This window comes from Rhyacophila brunnea, unplaced genomic scaffold (genome assembly GCF_057557595.1).
Source record: "Rhyacophila brunnea isolate RB1 unplaced genomic scaffold, BYU_Rbru_1.0 scaffold_1, whole genome shotgun sequence".
Taxonomy (NCBI): Eukaryota; Metazoa; Arthropoda; class Insecta; order Trichoptera; family Rhyacophilidae; genus Rhyacophila; species Rhyacophila brunnea.
The window spans coordinates 44,412,225-44,432,980 of record NW_028232751.1 but is presented as its reverse complement, the minus strand read 5'-3'; the positions used below and the strand labels follow the sequence as shown (position 1 = coordinate 44,432,980).

The 20,756-nt window shown below is 32.0% G+C and overlaps 1 protein-coding gene across 1 annotated transcript in view; it reads left to right on the top strand.

Annotated features, from left to right (window-relative positions):
* LOC147079827 (uncharacterized) overlaps window positions 1–19,227 on the top strand; it is a 119,095-nt gene extending 99,868 nt beyond the window's left edge. Inside the window, exons 3-10 of the mRNA XM_085945668.1 lie at window positions 1,399–1,611; window positions 1,819–2,251; window positions 9,902–10,110; window positions 12,907–13,083; window positions 14,545–14,724; window positions 15,089–15,268; window positions 17,315–17,777; window positions 18,798–19,227. Of these exons, the coding sequence (XP_085801794.1) occupies window positions 1,399–1,611; window positions 1,819–2,251; window positions 9,902–10,110; window positions 12,907–13,083; window positions 14,545–14,724; window positions 15,089–15,268; window positions 17,315–17,777; window positions 18,798–19,227 (2,285 nt within the window). The remainder of the gene's footprint in view (window positions 1–1,398; window positions 1,612–1,818; window positions 2,252–9,901; window positions 10,111–12,906; window positions 13,084–14,544; window positions 14,725–15,088; window positions 15,269–17,314; window positions 17,778–18,797) is intronic.
* Window positions 19,228–20,756: the final 1,529 nt, after the last annotated feature.

Here is a 20,756-nt window from a genome sequence, read left to right as displayed (position 1 = left end):
CCTTACATTCATGATATGACTATTATGATTATGAGGTTCTTAGAAAATTATCTATCACACAGTGACATCCGGTGGGGGTGGGCAGATTGAGCGTCCTTTGTGGGCGGCAGCTACTCGAAGGGCGGCAAATCGAGGATAATCATTGGGTATATGTAAAAATAGCTACCTAAACTTAGTTATAACAAATATATCTTTCAATTAAAAAATCAGCTCACTGGTTGGAAACAAAATGTATTAATTAACATAAAATGTTTAACAGGACTGTAATTTTTTTTGTCGGGTTCGCGATATCTAGTTTTCAACATCCTTGGCGAAACGTGTAGATTTGCGAAAAATTACAGTCTGACTTACTAACTGTAGTGGTAGGTATATATTATGTTGTTAGTAATGTATCCATACAAAAATTTTCTTAGATATTGGAGTCATGAAAGGATGATAAAAAATACTGTATAAAAAATGGGGTGGCATTTTGGCGCTGCCTAGGGGCGGCAATTTGTCTAGGGACGTTACTGCTATCACAGACGACAATATATTATTATTTTGATTTAATTACTCTTTAACATACATTTTTTTTTACATTTTCATTGCTATATTATTCAGTATTGGATACAAATACAAGCTACATAGTATACATTACTTGTGCTGAAGCACAATCATTATTATTTGCAATGTCATTCCGCTTATTCTCTTCGATGGTTAGGTACATGTAATTTGTACGTAAAACATTTCACCCTAGCACAGTTCGCCATGAGCTTTCTTATCGGAAAGAGATAAGCGTAAAATATACGGTCACCAATTTTATTAGATTCAATATGAACATTAATTCAATTTGCATAGCTGACTTTGGCAAAATTCATGAATTCAAGAATGAAAACCTAACCGAACCTTACAAATAATCCAGTATATCGGCTATTTTCAAAATTTATTTGCTGCTGACTTCCTGTAAAGTGTAAACCGATAAGAACCGTGTTTTATTTATTTACACATGAATTTTATGTCAGTACTATACGACCCAAAAAGATTGGACGGTCTTTAATATACGGCCATATATTTCCGATACAACATTTCATGGTGAAGTGCGATACGGCGAACTGCATACGTACAAGATACACGCTCTGCGATATCACAGCGAGACGATATTAGTTAACATTGCGAAATGTTGTAGATAAGTGCTACAATATCTATACCTACATTTAACTTATCAATTATTATTGAGGAATCAGATATGAAAAAAGACACTAATACTTACAGCGGTGGCTTTACCACCGGTTCTGTGTCATCACAATCTCCTCACTCTAAAAGCTTCGTCATAAACCATCATATTGTATCAGACCACTTCTCTTTTATGGGGTATTACGTCAAATTTTAATTAACTTGATGTGTTTTTTTTTTTTGCAGTTCTGAATGTAGCTGCGGGCAAAGCTCCGATGCAGATCAGCACTGAGCAGGGAGGAATTCCTCAACGAGCAATTGATGGAAGCACATCTTCCTTCTTCAGCGCAGACACTTGCACCCTTACCAAGCCAGAGCGGGTGCCTTGGTGGTATGTCAATTTGCTGGAGCCGTACATGGTGCAATTGGTACGCTTGGACTTTGGAAAACCTTGTTGTGGTAAGTACTTAAAAAAAAACTATATTTTTCTCATCATAATGAACTTCTGATAAACATACAAGATTTAAGATCTACCGAAATTATTCGCAACTCTTATTAATTCTATTGTTTTATATTTTCATTTTTATTCCGGCAGGCTTTAAGATAATAGCTATCCTGAGCCATAATAAAAACAAAGATATAAGATATGAATTAATTTTATTTTAGGAACCAATAAGCCAGCAACGATCGTTGTACGAGTGGGAAATAATCGACCAGACCTTGGAACAAATCCTATTTGCAACCGATTCACTGGATTCCTGGAGGAAGGACAGCCACTCTTCCTCCCTTGCAACCCTCCGATGCCCGGAGCATTCGTGAGCGTCCATCTCGAAGTACCAACACCTAGTCAGCTGTCCATCTGCGAAGCATTTGTATATACAGACCAAGCATTACCTATTGAGAGATGTCCCCAATTTAGAGATCAGCCCCCGGGCAGTACAGCCACGTACAATGGGAAATGCTATATTTTCTACAATCGCCAGCCCATGAAATTCAGAGAGGCGCTGGCGTTTTGCAGAGGTCGCGGAGGAACCCTGGTCGACGAGAGTAATCCGGCACTTCAAGGTTTCATCAGTTGGGAATTGTGGAGAAGACACAGGTTAGTTGTTTTGATCGGGAAGACATTAATTATGTCGACATAGTAGGTGTCACGAAACATTAATATAGAAAACCAAATAGGTATATCTTATTAATACGATATCAGTGATTATTTAAAAAATACTGTCATATTTAAGTTATTAATAAAATTTCTTCGACAGGTTTTTACGCTCATGTATAAATGAGTCTCCTTTATTATCTAAAAAAAAACAGTTTGCAGCTTACAAACTATTTCGACCTTTCTGATCTTTTGACTTTTGGTTCTCAGTTAATTTACATTGTAATGCACAAAATAAATAATGGTTATCTAATCAATACACAATATTTATTATGTTTTACTTATTTCACACAATTTAATAATCATCAGGACTTCTTACGTCAGCACCAGACAAAACCATCAATCAGATTATTAAATTATATGAAATAAGTATAAAGGGTCCTCATTATCTGAGTATTCTTCAACCGAGAATTCCCACAGTTACGAATTTTCAGAAAAATGCAATAGCTCACAGTCATCAACTGTCACTTTAATTAAATCTTTCAATCCCACACTCCTGCGCTATTTATGTCTTGCACTTTACATTTATTTTTCTTGTCTAAACATGTCCCAATTAAACCCATCTGTTAGGAAGTAATGTTGATCCTTGTTTTGAGTAGATTCGCTTTCGGTCCCAATCACCCTCGGATAACGAGGACTCCACTACATATTGTGTGTTATTTTGATCAATACAATGTCTTTACAGTCTTTACACCGATAAGTGTCAGTTAATATCAAAAACGATGGACGTAGGTACCTTAAGAAGGTAGGATGTAATTTCGTTTGGCAGATGTGACATAGTGATATTAACAACTAACTTTTAGACTGATAATTATTACAAAAAAGAAAAAAAAACATTTCATTATTTTATGGTTGAGGAAATGGGAGTGTCGGTAATATTAATTGCTTCTAATAACAGTGGTAACCCAAATTTTAAGACAAAAACGAATTAAGCAAATTGAAACAAAATGATTTCAGTATAAATTACTCACGTCTAATATAATTATTATTGCAATGTTATGAGGAAATATACTACACTGATGTCATTATAGATTACGAATTGTTACGCGAATTATATTCGTAACTGTCGTGTTTTATGACTTTTGATGCATTATCGTGGCATTGTAACAACAATGTATATACTTAATATATATACCTACACACACATCGTTAATTATCAGGGAACACGTATTAATCTGTTCTGTATTCATTATATATTCGATGGCTTAGTGCACATATATTGTAGGTTCAGTTTTAGTTGAAATTGAGCATACACAAAACGTTCGTCGGCATTGTATCTGTACCTATATTGTAAAAATATTGTACGTCCAAATAGGATATTTGTGAATAGGTATATTGTATCATTCAAAATACATAATAATATGTCCATTTCTCATGCATCTCAAACCATAAAATTCAATTTTCTCGTAACGTATAAAACTGGACATACATACGATATCTTTGTACTAATGACTAAACCATCGAATACGGAATAATACGAAAGTCATACATACAAAATCATAAAAAAAAACAAATCATGACTTATAAATCAAGCATCCTTGGGAATAAGTTTTAAAATTTCGATTATAATCTGTAATTATAATCGTTTGCTTCGTTGTCTATGTTTAGTCTTTAAAGTACTTCAGTCCTTTAGAAAATACCCACGGCTTATGCTATCTTAGGGGTCGTCCATAAATTATATCACACAATTTTTGGTATTTTTTATATTCCCATCTCAAATCTTTTGCTTAAATTTTCTAGCATCCCCATTTTTTAAAAATATATTGGTTGGAAATGATTTGACGGCATATTTTATTTTGAGAAAGAAATGACTTTATATTTATAGTTTTGTGACGTCACACTTTCTACAGTCCCCTTTTCCCCTTCGACACAAATAATCAAACTATATCAGACCCCCTCCTTTTAGTGAGTGACGTCATGTATGGACGACCCCTTATAGTGTGCAACAATGGATTTATTACCTGTATTTAGTTAAGTAGATTGGATTTTAAGTAAGTAGGTACCTACCTAGATTAATTTATTTTACAAAATACATTTCTAAACAATTCGAATTCATTTTCCATTTTAGTTTTAAGACAGCAACTATTTCATTCTGTTGTACGAAGATATATTATGACTGTGGTAACCAGGGGACATAGCAATAATGCGAACTGCTTTACCATCTAGATGCGGTTGTAAGAAGATACAACTGTTGAGTGTGGAGAAACATAAGATAAACTTAAACACGTGTTATATATATTAAAGCTTGTCACGTAAACGCAACGCGCATTAAATATTTGTAAATATTTGACAACATTCGGGGGACATCGTATTTTTTGCGTTTAATGGCTTACACCTCACCAAAACATAAACTAAGACTGGCTTCGAATTTCTATCTTATTAATATGTTCTCTAGTGGTAACTGTACATAACTATTGAATTATGTATTATGTAATCCATGAATGCCTGGAATTGGATATGTAAAATAGATTTAAACTTAACGTTAAAAATGTATATTATCTTTGACAAAAACTTAAATAAGTACCATCGAGTATCAACCTATTCACAGTAACTATCTAATAATAAAAGTATCTATCTCCGAGAATTTATTAAGTCAAGTCTAGATCTTATGTAAATATGTTTCATCGGAATCATGAAAACTCTATATATTATAACTCAATGACAAAAAATACAATTATGTTTAGATTAAGTTAATTTTAATAACTTCTAAGCCTATTCTTTATTACTGTGATAATGTTGCGCGTACTCAGGTAATATTTTATGCTTCAATAACATATTATTCTAAATTATAGAATAAGCTCGCAAAACACTTAATTAATAATTCTATAAAAATAATTTAGCTATTTATATAAGTATATGGTGTCATGTATTATTGTTACAACATGTGTACCTACCTACTGCGCTTGCGAAAGTTTTATTGTTGCATTATTCCTTTAAAAAAAACCATTATTTACACTTCTATTTTAGTATCTACATTATTTAATATTGCCATTTACCTACGTACCTTTTTTTTCTTTTGACCATGTCCGATCCTAGTAGGATCTATGGTCTTCCACAGAGTGGAGGTTTGTATTAACATAATTTTGTTTTTACGAGATATTGATGTTAGCCACTTGCTCAACCTATTAGGTCCATACTCTGGCTCTAACCACAAATGAAAAACAATATATGAGAATGTGCCAAATCCAGGATTCGAACCTGGGAAAAAATAGCACCATAGCCCGACCCGTTAGCCGCTCGGCTACCGTGGGCATATTATATATTGTATATTAAATTATATATTATAATATTTTCTATATTGAATACCCATGGAAAAATAAACATTAAACAAAAAATACATTTTAAGAAATTTATTGCTATCTTCTTACTATCGTGTCATCGCCTAACCGAGGTTTACCACCACCAAGGCCGTCTTTACCACAGTTCTACGGAGCTGCACTCTAACCAATCAGGGGAGTTGTTAAACTACTAAATACGATATCAGCCTCTGCTACGTTTGCCATTGATCTTGCCTTGGATGACAAGGAATGCTGTACTTTTTCCTCTCATAATATTGTGATTGATGTATTTTAAAAGTTAGGTTTTGATACTACGCAGATCCTCTCGGTCCTTTCTCATTCGTTTGAGAGAGTCAACATCTGTCACCAAGTCAGCCCAAATAATTTTGAGGATACTTTTATACAGTCATATCTCAGAACCATTAACTTTTCGTGACATATTCTTATGATTTAAAATGATTAAAAGAATTTTACAGCCAACCAGATCCATGTCTCGACCGCTAAAAAGACGTACCATTGATGTCTTCTAGTTTTTTTTTTCTGAGACTGGTTTCATTTCTCATCGACCCGTATTTCTATATTATTACTATAAAAACTGGAAATTTAATACATAACTATATTAACAATGCTTTCATTTCCATAACAAGTGATAGCTAAATACTAAATCATTTCAATTCCTTCATTTTCACTACCTATATATGTATAATTACTATTAGATAGGTTTTCATAAATAAATGTTCTATGACTATAAAAAGGCCCAAAAAATACGCGCTTATTTTTAACTTTTTTTAACTTAACTTAACTTTTAACTTTCTGCAACACTAAAAACCAAACTAGTTCTAACAAATTTGTAACATTTTTTTTACTGGATATTTTGAGTTAACTAAAAATATCGATGTAATCTGGAAGGATTGCTGATATTAGAATATATGGATATCATTGCGTTGGTATTTATATATTATATTCTTACAGCACAATGATTGCAGTACCAGTATGTAAGTGAAGTCATTAAATAATGTAGGTCTATAAAAAATGTTTAATATTTTATTCAGTCAGTAGTCTCTTCTATTACAAATCTTCGTTTCATAATACGAGACGCTTATAAATTTACAAGCATAATAGAAAAGCCCAAAATGTTTTGTGTGAAATAACCAATTTAAATGTATGCACAACGCGTATATTGGCTGCACTGTTAACAACACCAATGCTTTGACAGTTTATTCAAAGGCTGTCGCAAAAAGTTGTAAACTGTTCGCCTGTTTGAAATTTAATTAAATAATATATTATGTCGGTAGACTCTCGCACTGCCAGTGGCCCCAAAATACATATATATATTTTAAATATTAATGAATATTTATATGGAATATTTGTTTGTGATTTTCTTTCAGTCTTCTTCCCTTCTATCCAATTAATGATCGCTCCAATATTTTTTTTCGATACCTTCTGTCGATATATTATATTGAGTAAAAAATCAACATAATATATTTTGTATGCATGTAACTTAGTGATTAATATTCCTACAGGTATTGTCACTGTAGAGCAGTGTTTCCCAAGCTGGCAGCGTGCGTGTACCACTTTTGTACCACGATTTAACCAGCATGTCCTACTTAATAAGATATAATATATTCGTAATACGTCTGTGGTTATGGGGTAGCGCTTTTACGAAATTAAGATTTTAGTGCCAATGTGTGTAAAGAATTGTGATTTTTTGTATATCATGGATTTTGTCATATGTAGGAAAAATAAATAGATATTTTAATTTGCAGAAATAGCTTAAGTTAAGAAAATCATTTTTAACTCTGAGTAAAATTACTTTTTGAATATAACACAATATCAAAAAACTTAATTATGTATGAATAAAGTAAAAGAAATAAAAAAAAGATATACCAATTAACTTATAAACAAGAGTATTTTGAAAACTGTGATTTATTTCAAAACCGATTATCTCAGCTGTATTAAGAACTTTTACCCTGAAACCACAGAATTTTTAGTTAGATGTAATTTTTAATTAAAAAATACCGAGTAGATAGGTACCTACAATCATTCGCATACCAATTGAAATCCGATTGCGAACCATCATGAATACCATAGTTTGGGAAACATTTGATAAGTATAATTAAGATAATGGTTGCAACCCATTATCTTAATTATACTTATATATTGTCTGCAGACAAATTAGCGAATTGAAAAAACACACTTGCATGCGTAGATTAGTATTTTCCTATATAGGATAACTTAAAAAAAACATAAAATGCATCATTATCATCATCATTGATCTCAGCCGTTTCCAAGCATCTCCACTCCCCTCTGTCTATCCCCCAGCTTCTCACCACTGCGTCTAAACTAAGGGATGCTGCATCTCTTTCTGAACAGTCTAACCACCTAAGACTAAGTCTCTCGACCCTCCTATTTATTAATGTGCATAGTCAATGAATAAATTCGTAATTGAGGTGTTGACGATTAATCGAATAGACATAAGTAAACGAATTCAAAATTAGATTAGATTGAAAATTCTATACCTAACTATTTTCAACATTCTATAACTCGAGCCATTATTACTATCCCGACAAAAAAATAAGATATTTTTCTCGAATTTTATTAACGTTTGCAATTTAAAAACATTCAATTCATATAGGTGACTATGAAAATTTGAACACCATAATTTATACCACGTCCATAGGGATAAAGTGCTTTTAATTTTGCATACAAATTAGTATTTTTGAATCTTGTTTCACACATAAATATGTAGATGGCAGTGGCGAAGGGTGGTGGTAAGCTGTTAAGATCTGACATAAATAGTGCACAATAAACTTTGTCAGTTAAAAATATTTGTTTTCATTGAACTAAGACTGCAATGTATAGTTAGTGCTAATTTTTCAAATTCAATTAAATCTTGCCTAATCCAAGCCATAGTAGATAATAGTCAAAAATTTAGCCATTTAACTATAGATAATTTTAGATATTATATAATAGATAGAAGAATATTTTTATCGATTATGGTTTAGTTAGGTAGAGCTTAATGAATTTAAAAAAAACTAACCAACAGTGTCTGTAATAATACGTATTTTTTAAAAATTCAATGCAAATAAATAAGTTTGACTGAAAAAGTGTGTACTATTTTTGCTGGATCGTCCATGGCATACCTAAACTATTATGCTTATGCTTGGATTAATTGAATTATAAAAACTACTCAGCACCATTTGAAATTGTATTATTAGCTCACTGAAAACAAATATATATGACTGACAAAGTTTAGTGTGCACTATTCATGTCGAATCTTAACAGACTACCTTCACTCCTCGCCACTACTATCTGGTGATCGCTCTTAACGATTATATTATAATATTATTATGTATGTCAATTGTACACACTTAATCCACAGCACCTCAATTAATCATTTGCAATATTTTATGTAACTGCCTACCCACGTATTTAAAAAAATCGGTGTGTACTTATGTATGCACGTTAGAAGTTATACTTCTTTGGCGTTACAAAACAAAATAAGCCGTTACCTGAGTCTATTAATATTACAGTGGATTAAGTTGATGAAAACGTACGCAATTCATCTGTGTCTCATATAACACACTCTTTGCCATACAGCGGTTATAATCGATTGAGAAGTGCCCATGATGAATTAATAAAAAATCAAATTTTAACATATTTTTTGAATTATTTACCAACTCAACATTCACAAAATTTATTTATTTATTGATATATAATTTTACTCATAAATAACACTTACAAAAATATGGCCTCAAATTTAATACACAATCTTTACAATGAAAAATAAATATACACTCCAATATAAATAAAGTTTTATGAATATAAATTAACAGTGTAGAATGTTTAATCTCCAGAAATTTGTTTAATATATTTATTATGACACAATATTGGTTGTGTTTACAACACATGCTCTTTACTCGGTTGTATTGAACGACTAACTGAATGACACTATGCGCATGCGCATGTACCCTTGAGACCGAAATGAATATAATCATAAGAATTTTGTGTTAAATCAGCGCGCGCAACTTTGTCACACGCCAAATATACATTCTGATCTGTTTTCCCAAATGCGCCAAAAGTATTGTAAGTACTTACATGTTCAATTAGTGAATTTATAGTTTTATCGTTAATATATTTAGTAATATTCAATAATATTAATTACCTACATTAAAATTATATAACGCATATTTTGATTAGGTAACTACCATCATTGTGGTGGGATAATTAATATACTACCATAGCAACATATTACTATGTTATACTTCACACCGCATTCCAGTAGGTACAATTTTGTTTTTACGTTTTATTGCAGGAGTGACAGTAGCAGTCAATATTGGATGGGAGCCGTCAGAGATCAGGGAGACCGCAATAACTGGAAATGGCTGAACGGCGACGACGTAACAGTGTCTTTCTGGAATCTGCCTGGAGGCAACGAAGACTGCGCTCGCTATGATGGAAGCAAAGGATGGCTATGGTCGGATACCAACTGCCTGACGAATCTTAATTTTATATGTCAACATCGTAAGTATTGCACATTATCTTTAAACTTTATATACAGTAATACCCCGAAGTTACGCGATATAGGTATATAAAAAGGTGCATTTAAATAGGTACATATAAATTTTGTTTAATTGGAACCAAGGACTAACAAAAACACTAGAAAAATATTAATAAAATTACAGTTTTTTGTACATGTAAAAAATATTAAAAAAATAAATGAGTTACGTAAAAAAATTATTTCGATGTCGGTGGCTTCATAAAACCTAATAAATTCGTATGACACAATGCTTTCTTTTTTTCACACAGAATTTCTTTGTTGGAGTCTATGCTTTCGAAAAAATTGTTTTTTGTGTCAATTGAGACCTCAGAGTAATAATATAAAGAGACTGGTTAGTGTTCGACAAAATGAAGCCATGTTTCTTTGCGTATAACGCACAGTAAAACCTCAGTTTTATTATTATTAACTTAACTATGAAACATTATACCAACATGTTGCTTCTCAGTGCGGCTACCAAATTTAAACACAATATAATTAACCATATTATCTACTAAAATAACTAAAAATTATTACCACGAACTTTATATTTAACACAAAAATAATAGATTTCAGCCAAGGCCTGAACAAAAACGATGCATAAGTGCGAGTGAGAAAGTATTCGGCACCCTTATAATCTCTGCGACACACGCTAGAGTAAGATAAAAGGTTTACAGATTTGGGATATGGTTTGCTAGGGTGTAGCCGCTAAATCTTACCTTATTGTTTAATTATGCGTCGATAACCGTGTTGCTAAAATAGCTATTTTTTGTGTTAAACATAAAGTCAGTGGTAAATATTTATAGTTAATTAAGTAGAAAAGATGGTTCTGTGTGTTGTATTAAAATGTGGTAGCCGTACTGATAAACAAGAAGATGGTATTACGTTTCATAGGTAAGTTGATACATGTTCGTAATAATTTATTTGCATATTATTATATATTTTAATATCAAGTGACCGTGTTTCTTTAAAATAACTTAAATTATGAATATTTTTACCTAATTGTTGCATTTTGACCGCTTAAAAATACTATATAACGTAAAAAAATAGAAAAATATATTTTAATTCTGAGCGTTTAGTGCGAGCACTTTGGGCGAGCACTAGCGAAATGGTCTATGGTCTCGAACATTTGACTACGAATGCGTTCGCTCGCCCACAAACCAAACGCACGGCACGCAGCTTCATTTAGCAATGCAATGGGTGGCGTCTAGATGTATCTATAGTCTAACTGGCGTATGCATATAACAGCAAACTGCATTCAAGCTATTTACTGCAAATTTGCATGCATAAACCTAATTTGAATCTGTCGAATAGTGACGTCACGTCGCTGACGTAATACGTGTCATGCCGTGGCTAATGTTACCATCTTTTAAATTTAAATTTCCCGATAATTAATTTAAAATTTTGTAATTGTGAATAGGTGTAAAAATGTGCAAACGGTACCATATAAATTTAATAATTATAAATGAATAATTATCATGAACTTTAAATAATTTATTTGTTATAAAATCATATTTATTTTATACTTCTTAATGCAGAAAATGATAAAGTATACCCAATAAATATTTCCATAATATGGCAATACAGCTTCGCGGGCTTATTGACAATATAACATACATCTCCATCGATACACGATATGTATACATTTTTACAAGCATTTAGCATCATCATGAATTCGATTATAGCACAATGACGACGGGCAGTTTCTTCTCCTTTCTGTTTCACACACATTTTCCAATAATCTATAAAACCTACAAAGGTTTGAAGTCTCCTACTAAACGCTTGTTGTGATGAACTCATTTTAGACGTATATTAAAGTGACACTGACAGCTCGCACAGATCGCCGCCATTTTAAGTTTGGTGCGCATTCCTGTACGCATCTTCGTGACGTATGCATTTTTTATAGTTTTCTTATTCGGCCGATAAACCGCTTACTGCGTTGAATGCGGTTCAAAAGTGTATGAATACGGCAGTAAGATTTCAGCGAATGAAATTTAAATGAAAGTAGTCATTCAAATCAATATTTAACGGTGATTTCTATCTTACTCTGACGCATATTGCGGAGATATACGCATGCCGAATGCTTTCTAACTCGCACTTATGGTTCGTTTTTGTTCAGGCCTTGGTTGAGACCTTCTGTTAAGCTTACAATTGTCATGAGCTTTTCTGGTGGAACTGAGCCTGAAGTATCAGATAAAGAACCGCTTAACTCCGAGTTCGCGTAAATCAGAGTAGCGTATGTAGGGGGTATCACTGTACACATTATCTTTAAATTTTGTATACAAAAGATATTCACATTCTTTTTCAACTTAATATACAAAATGTATTCACACTATCTTAAAACTTTACATAATATACAAGATATATATATATACACATTTTGGGAATGTTACAAATAATCCTAAAATTCACCATGTTCAACAATAATTCATTAATTAGTTAAGTATAGGTAATTTTAAAAGCATGTAATGATGGACATAATTATTTTTAATTATTTATAAGTGTGTTAGTTATAATGCGACAGCGTAGAAATTAATATACATTTTCTAATGTTTATATATCTAATATTTACAATGAAATTTATAAATATTGCTCTTTAATTTAATTAGTAAGTTATATTTTGTATGGCAGTGTAATATTTGCGCACATTTACAGATGATATGTATTTTTTTATGTTGCGAATCGCTGCTAGCTGTATTTTTTACTATTTCTAACAGGAGTGTGACCCATATTGTGTGTGTAACAATAATTAAATTCAACACATTTCACATTCATATTTATAGAACCAAAGGCCTGTGGAAGACCAGAGCAGCCGCCAAACTCCACAATGACATCGCAGAACTTCGACGTTGGTGCCAATATTGAATATTCATGCGATAGTGGTCATCTTTTGGTCGGACCTACGTCTCGAATATGTTTAGATACAGGATTCTATAATGAATTCCCACCTGTATGTAAAAGTAAGTTTCTTCCATTTTAAATAGTCATTGAGCTGTTAAAACCACCAATGTGGCAATTTTATCAAAATATTTTTTTATATATATTTTCAAATCATTTATTGTGATATTACACCACATGTTTTACAAAATTTTCAATATTGGATATACCTACCACCAAAACTAATTTTAAGAAAACCTCCAATTTACGTAGTAATCACATTGGATTCATTACAAATATTTGATGATGACGAGCTCTTTACTACCTATAATTTATTTAGACAGACCAATTCTAAATTCATGTTTGCGCTGATAAGGCAGTTTTTCATATATTCTATGCTCGAGACACACTCATCTTTATGGCCGCGCGGCATAAGCGTTGGACTATAAAGCCGTGGGTCCCAGGTTCGAATCCTGGGTCTGGCAAGTACACATATTGTTTTTCAATTTGTGTGTGTCAGGGTATGGACCTAATAGGTTGAACAAGTGGCTGACATCCATTTCTCGTAAAAAAACAAAATCTGTCAATGCAAACCTCCACTTTGTGGAGGCCCATATGATCCTATCAGGATCGGACATGGTCGAAAAAAAAAAAAAAATAAAAAAATAAAAAAAAAAAAGAATAGATTTTATTATTCACATAGGTTATTTTAGTGGCGATGCGCACCACAGGCGTGCGGTGATTTTTGTTTATAGGGACGCTTATTGAAAAATACATATCTACCTACTATATTCTATATTTTATCTATTTAAAATTTTGTAACTAATTGGATCATGGTGAGCAGTCAATGAAGCAGTTTGGTGTGATTTATTGTGGAGTATCAGCGATATTCTAAACATATTTCAATAAAATTCATAATATAGAATGACTACAATAACAATCTTTCAAGAAAGTCACAAGAAATGAATCGCTTAGTTGCCAAACCCGCTCTGGGCTAATTTTTAATAAATTAGTTGTGAATGTACGTATCTTCTATATTGATAGGTCTAGATAGAGGTGCGAGTTTTAAAGTCCGCCCTGTTTCGTCAAAAAATCAAAATGAATATTAACTTGAGTTGCCAAATACGCTCTAAGATAAAACAACAGGTTACTAAATTCACTATGCATAGCCAACCAATCAGACGTCGTGATTCAAAACATAGCATACGTTTAAATCACTATACAAATGTCACCACTCCCAGCAACAACATCATTGTAAATGCACAAAACTGTTTTTCATGACTTACTCGAAACTCAAATAAACCTTCAGAGCGGGTTTAGCGACTAAGTGACTAAAATTATAGAACCATTCAAAGCAGTAAGTAGAGTTTAGTAAAATTTATAATGAAATTGAGTAAGAAATGCATAATGTTATTGATAATAAAATATTTATGGCAGTGCTCATCATCACATGGATTGCACGTCATTGATACTGTTGCATCATTGATTTAAAAATATCATGGATATTTCATGCACCATCTTCAATTATGGAATTTTACTTCCAGGGATACAATGTGGATATCCAGCAGATATCCCCAACGGAGGATATCAGTTAATAAATGGAAGCGTTGGTTATCTCAGTCATGTAGTTTACACCTGTGAAGAAGGCTATGAAATTATTGGTAGAGCACAACTCACCTGTGATATTGACGAGCGATGGAATGGGCCACCTCCAAGATGTGAAGGTTCGTTAAACAATTGCATTATAATATATTTGTCTTGATTTATATCTATCTGCAATTTAATACCTCTATGTTTTTGTATCTCGAAAAATATTAAATAAATTATCTTTGAAAAATTAAATACTATTATATAAATACATACTCGTAGGTAGAATACTAATTTTAAGAAGGTACGAGAAAGTAAGAGAAAAAAAAGACCCACTTGTTTAAAAATATACTTAACTAATCCTGTATGTCTCGACAGAATGTAATTTATTAAAGAAACTATTTTGTATCCTAGCCATCTAGCGGCTAAATTAATTTGGAACCAATAGTTCCTAGTAAAAAGTTGCCTAAGAAAATTGTGTGTAATCCTATGATGTTTTAGCTATCCAATGTGAGCCTCCACCACAGATTTTGAATGGAAAATATGCATCAAGTGTCAACGATACTTCCTTTGGATCAATTGTTGAGTACTTTTGCCTCCGTGGATATACATTAAATGGCCCAAAACGAACAACTTGCATGGCTACAGGGCAATGGGATAATCCACCGCCCATTTGCAAAGGTAATTTATTAATTATGTAATAATAATATTATAATGTAACATATAGTTACTAGATGAATGTTATATACACATTTTCATTTTTACTGATCTATCGCATGGTTCAACCAGATGTTGGCGCACTGGTCGCTACATAGGCTAATCTTATTGCATTTAGAAAATTTGCGGTGTCATACTGCCAACAAGAAAAATTGTTTACTTAGATTATAATGCAATTTTGTATTACTTAGCTCTTTTTACTTAGTTTTTAATTTTGCCTGTACATGCTACTATCTCACATACGCATCTTAAGTAAACCGATTGGAGATGGACAGAAAAGGGGAAAAAAGGGGAAAAAAGTGTACCAACGGCCAGATTAAATTTTGTAGTAAACTTAAGAAAAGTCTAGTAAAACTGCTACAACTTTTATATTATATGATTAATTAAAATATTTTTTCAAAACTTTTGTAGGTATTGAAACGCTTCAATTGAAACTCATCTTTTTAAATATGTAGTGTTTTAAGAAATATCTAAAAGTAAAAAATAAAACATTTTTACCCAGGACAAGTGGCGTCAATTTGACACCGATTGTCCAGAATGACTTGTTGTCTCCAATGGGTTCAAAGCATGTAAATTCAGTCAAAGCACACTTGGCAGACTCAGTTTTAGATAACTTCTCCTGAGATATTATTAGTCATAAAAAAACTGATGCACCTCATCAAACATAGGGTACCGTGAAATGCCTGATTAAGTCCAGCGAAGCTATTCTATAGACAAGGTGGCTATCGACGGTAGTTTATCATATTTATGTATTGAGAAGTTAATTTATACAATAAGTTAACCGTTTAAACTGTCCAAAAGTGCTATGTTTTAACAGCACCTTGGCTGTGTTAACTTTTAGAGCGAGATAAACAGTTTCAGGTAGTTCAGACCTGGGGTTCACAAAGTGTGTCCCGAGTGACTTTTTGATGTGTCTCCCGAGATTTATGTTAAATCTCTATTTTTTTTTATTCTTCATATCGGATATTAAAAATTACATTTAAAAATAAATTTATCCTATTATTTAAGTATATATTAATTAAAATTAAATGGCTTCTTTATTTGGAAGTAACTATATTTATGAAAAAACATTTTCTACAAAGAGCATTAATAATTAAAACTTAAGATCAAACTTAACAGACAACAATATTGCATCTGGTTTGCGTATTCACACCATGAAATTTGAGCCTAAATTGCAAGATTTAGTTTCAAACGAACAAATTCCATAAAACACATGGTACAAAAATTTAAATATTATTTTTTAGTAAGTATATAAGAGTAATTAATAGTAATGTATATTTAGTTAAAAATATAAGTTTGTACAATGAAATTTTTTTGCCTTATGTTTTTTAAAAACAAAATATTTACAAAAAAAGGTCCGGCCCGCCACATATTTTTGATTTCAAAATTGTCCCTTTGACGAAAAAATTTGTGAACCCCAGGTTTAGATGGTTAACTTATTGTAACAATTAACCGCCTAAATACATAAATATGATAAAGTGATAATATTTATCACTTTAGCCATCGATAGCCGCCTTGTGTATAGAATAGACTCATAGGTGTAGTTTGGTAGGGCTATTAACTTCAATGATCTATTTCATTTCGTTTTTATTACTATTCAATAGAATACTCATGGTGAGAGCGTAAGCTAGAATTTTCTCCAGGTAACATACCTGCTAATGCTACACTTTTCTCCAGGAATATTAACCTGTACATTCAAATACTGCACATTTATAAGGATACAACTATTACATTTTGGAAAATAAACCAGAAAAAAAGATAAATTTCAAACTCTTCCCCTTTAAAACAATGGAATGGTTTCCATTCGATCCACCAAGTTTATTTTTGCAAGTTTCAAGAAACTGTATTATGATAATGTACCTAAAGTTTGCATAATTTTATTTATAAAAAGGTCTTCACTCAATTGAACTGAATTATATAAAATTTTCAAAGAAATGACAGAGCAAAATCCTGTTCAAAGTACTAACAAATTATAAGCCAACCAAATTTATGAATTAATGTGTTTTACAGAAGACATCACTCCTGTTACTGCTACAACTATTCAACGCCCGAGTCGTCCATCTTCAACTCGCATATTCACTCGGCCAACACGGCCGGCATATACGTCACATCCCACATACTCGACAACAACTCAAAAAGTCGAACTGTCCAGTTTAGCTGAAGAGACAAAGTCTACTAGGAGGGTTTCTAGCCGTCCCCCATCTACAGCTACGGACGCTAGTAATAGTGGCAGTGCGCATATTCCTCAAATCATAGTAGCCACACATCCTCAAGAAAAACAAATCGTAGGAGCCAATAACAATATTAGAACTGATCAAACTCCAAGAGTGAATATTCCCTTATCTGTGGATGGAGAAAGAAGGGAAACTCTGAATGCGAAACTGAACTTGGGAGCCATTATTGCGCTCGGAGCTTTCGGCAGTTTTGTCTTTCTTGCTGCAATTATTACTACAATAGTAATCTTAGTTCGCAGGTAAATAAATTATATTAATATTTAAATTTAAATTATTTTAAAATCAGAAACACCATCTCATACTCCATCACGTCTATTTTTTTTGTAACATGCACTTCTATAAATAAAAAATAAACTTTACAATTAATTTTTACATAAATTTAAATAAATGTGATTGCGTCAAGAAATATTCCTCGTAGCAATTAATTTTCATTCTTTGCACTTTATGTTTTACATGCTATGAAAACTTCAATTTCGTTTGATACGTAAATGCAATAGTTTCCCAAAATTTTGATACGGTTGTATTTGTGTGCATTGTAAGAAGTGAATTTTCAAATTATGTAAAGATTGCATACCATCAACTTTAACGATGGCTGGTTTTGTGCATGCAACAGTTCAGCGCGGCCAAGAAAAAAACACATGTTGCCCCCGGTGAGAGACATGCCATCTCGATGGTATACCCTGCTGGCTCTGCCCTTCCCCGACCAGCAAGTCGGGCGCCGGGAGTTCTCTCGCAACTACCGCACGGCACAGAGGGCTGGCTACTTCTCAAATCCTTTATAGCAGCCCCCATCCTTAACATATAAATCTTCTTGCCAGTGTGATACTATCTAAGTTAATTGAATAAGGTACGACGGATAATGATACTACATGCAATTTCAAGCACATAGCTGGCACATTGATAATGTATTTACAGACTTAAGGGGATAGTCTGCTAATAAGGTGTAATTATTCACACAATTGATATCATTAGCTTTATTTAGTTCAGTTACATAATATGGCACCCGGCACAACACATGAATTAGTTGCAGTACACAAAATCACATGCAATGCTTCTTAATTTACCTTCTTCCTCTATTCAAAATGCTAACCTTACACATTTTTACTATGTAGACTATTACAACAAGAGTTATAAAAACATAAAACAAATATTTAAAAAAAAAACAAACAGAGTGGTTGCCAAATAAAAAAAAGTGTAAAAGCTAACTGAGAGAAATGTTCTTTTAGAAGTAACAAGTTTATATTTTACAGAAATCGCAGTGCCAAACATTACCGCCATCGCGCGTCACCGGATTGCAACACTGTGGCATCATTCGACTCATCTAGCTCTGAGTCAAGGAACGGCCTTAATCGTTATTATCGACAAGCATGGGAAAACCTGCACGAATCAGCAGGATCCAAAGCGGTACTTAAACCTTCAAATCATTCTCCGTTACGCCGTAAAGATACTTTGGATGAACCAATGTCTTACAGGAACAATCACCATCGAATGAGTAATGAAGGTATGAGGGATGGTTCAGAGCTTGTTGTATCAGATGTGGCTGCATATCCACCACGTGGTCACCATGACAAGAAAAGACATCACCATCATCACCATCACCATGACCCCCATTCCAGCACGCGCCGTAAAGAATGGAGCGGCCGTGAAAGAGATTCTCGTAATAATCATAACCACAAAAATAGATACTAACTAATCTTTTCGTTAAATATACATATAAACATAAAGAATATTGTTGTAATGTATTAAATTCAGCAGTAATTAATTTTATGATATAAACAAAGATTTAAAATAAGTTAAAAGAAATGTATTTATTATTGAAAACGTGTATTTGGATTGTTGTAGATCACCATTTTGCAAGGTTCTAATTTGAACTACATAATATGAAATTCATTCAGTACTACATACTACATAATATAAAACTGGTCATGTAATTTATATCTATATACAGCATGTTGATTAAACTTCTGAACTAAATTTATGACAATAAATTAACCTACATCTCTACTCCTATTCAACATAATTAACTTCAGAGGCTGATACACAATATATGACAATTCTATTATCAAAACGTCAAAAAAATAAATTCTTTATGTGTAGGTATGTAATGTGTAGGTACCTAATTGTTATGATGAAAATCAAATTTTAATTGTTAAAATAATATTTTGTAAAATATAATTAATATCCATCACTAATAATAGGAATTATCCACGACAATTATTATCATAATATGACGATATATAATATTATTATCTCAACAGATTTGTATCAAGACCTAAAATTTAGTTATACATAGTATTTATGGTGTGAAAAACATATCAATTATTATTAAGCGCGCATAATGAGACCTTTTTATGGTCAATTCAATCCTTTCAATCCTTTGATGAAATGCATAAAAATGAAACAAAAATCTATAAAGTCACGCCATAAAACATGATTTATTATTTTTATTTTTGTACTTTAATTACCACAATTACTAGTGGTACATTCAATGATTTTAAATTGAATATCCCTTAACATAAGGACATGGACATGGACTAGTTATAATAAATATTTTTCAAACGCTTAATGATGATTGATAACATATTAACGATTTTATGAGATATGTAATAATAAAATGTTTAGTAATTTTTTCATATTATGTACAGTGTTTATTATAGAAAATAAGTTATATAGAAAGGAAAACACTTTGTATGTGTATTTGTATGATATACAAAGTATTTAAAATAATGAAGGTGTACAATATTTACTTTGACAATGTTTACAGATTTTGTTTCTAAAATGACGTCAAATTAACTATGTTAGAAAGTAATGAAAATTGTACTTGTTATGAATTCCTTGGCCTTTTCTTTATGAGTACCTAATCAAATGATTTATATATTGATTAAAATTTAATTAAGGTATTAGTCAACACTTTCAGTACAGTTTCATCAAAATGTTATTAAAATTATTACACATGACAGCAGTTGCCATGAAAATAATCAACCCATTTCCTAATTTCATTATTGACGTGTTAAGCGAAGGCTGATGTTATTCATGATAGTTGAAATTATCTTATAACTTTACGGTGAAATGAGAAAAAATGGAAAGCTTTCGCCTACCCTAACTCTATTATTTTACAGGTTTTATACAAAAGTATACTTAATTAACGGACAATTTATGTTTATACATTTATAAATGGAAAGATTGAATTTGATTGTGTTATTGATATAAATATATTA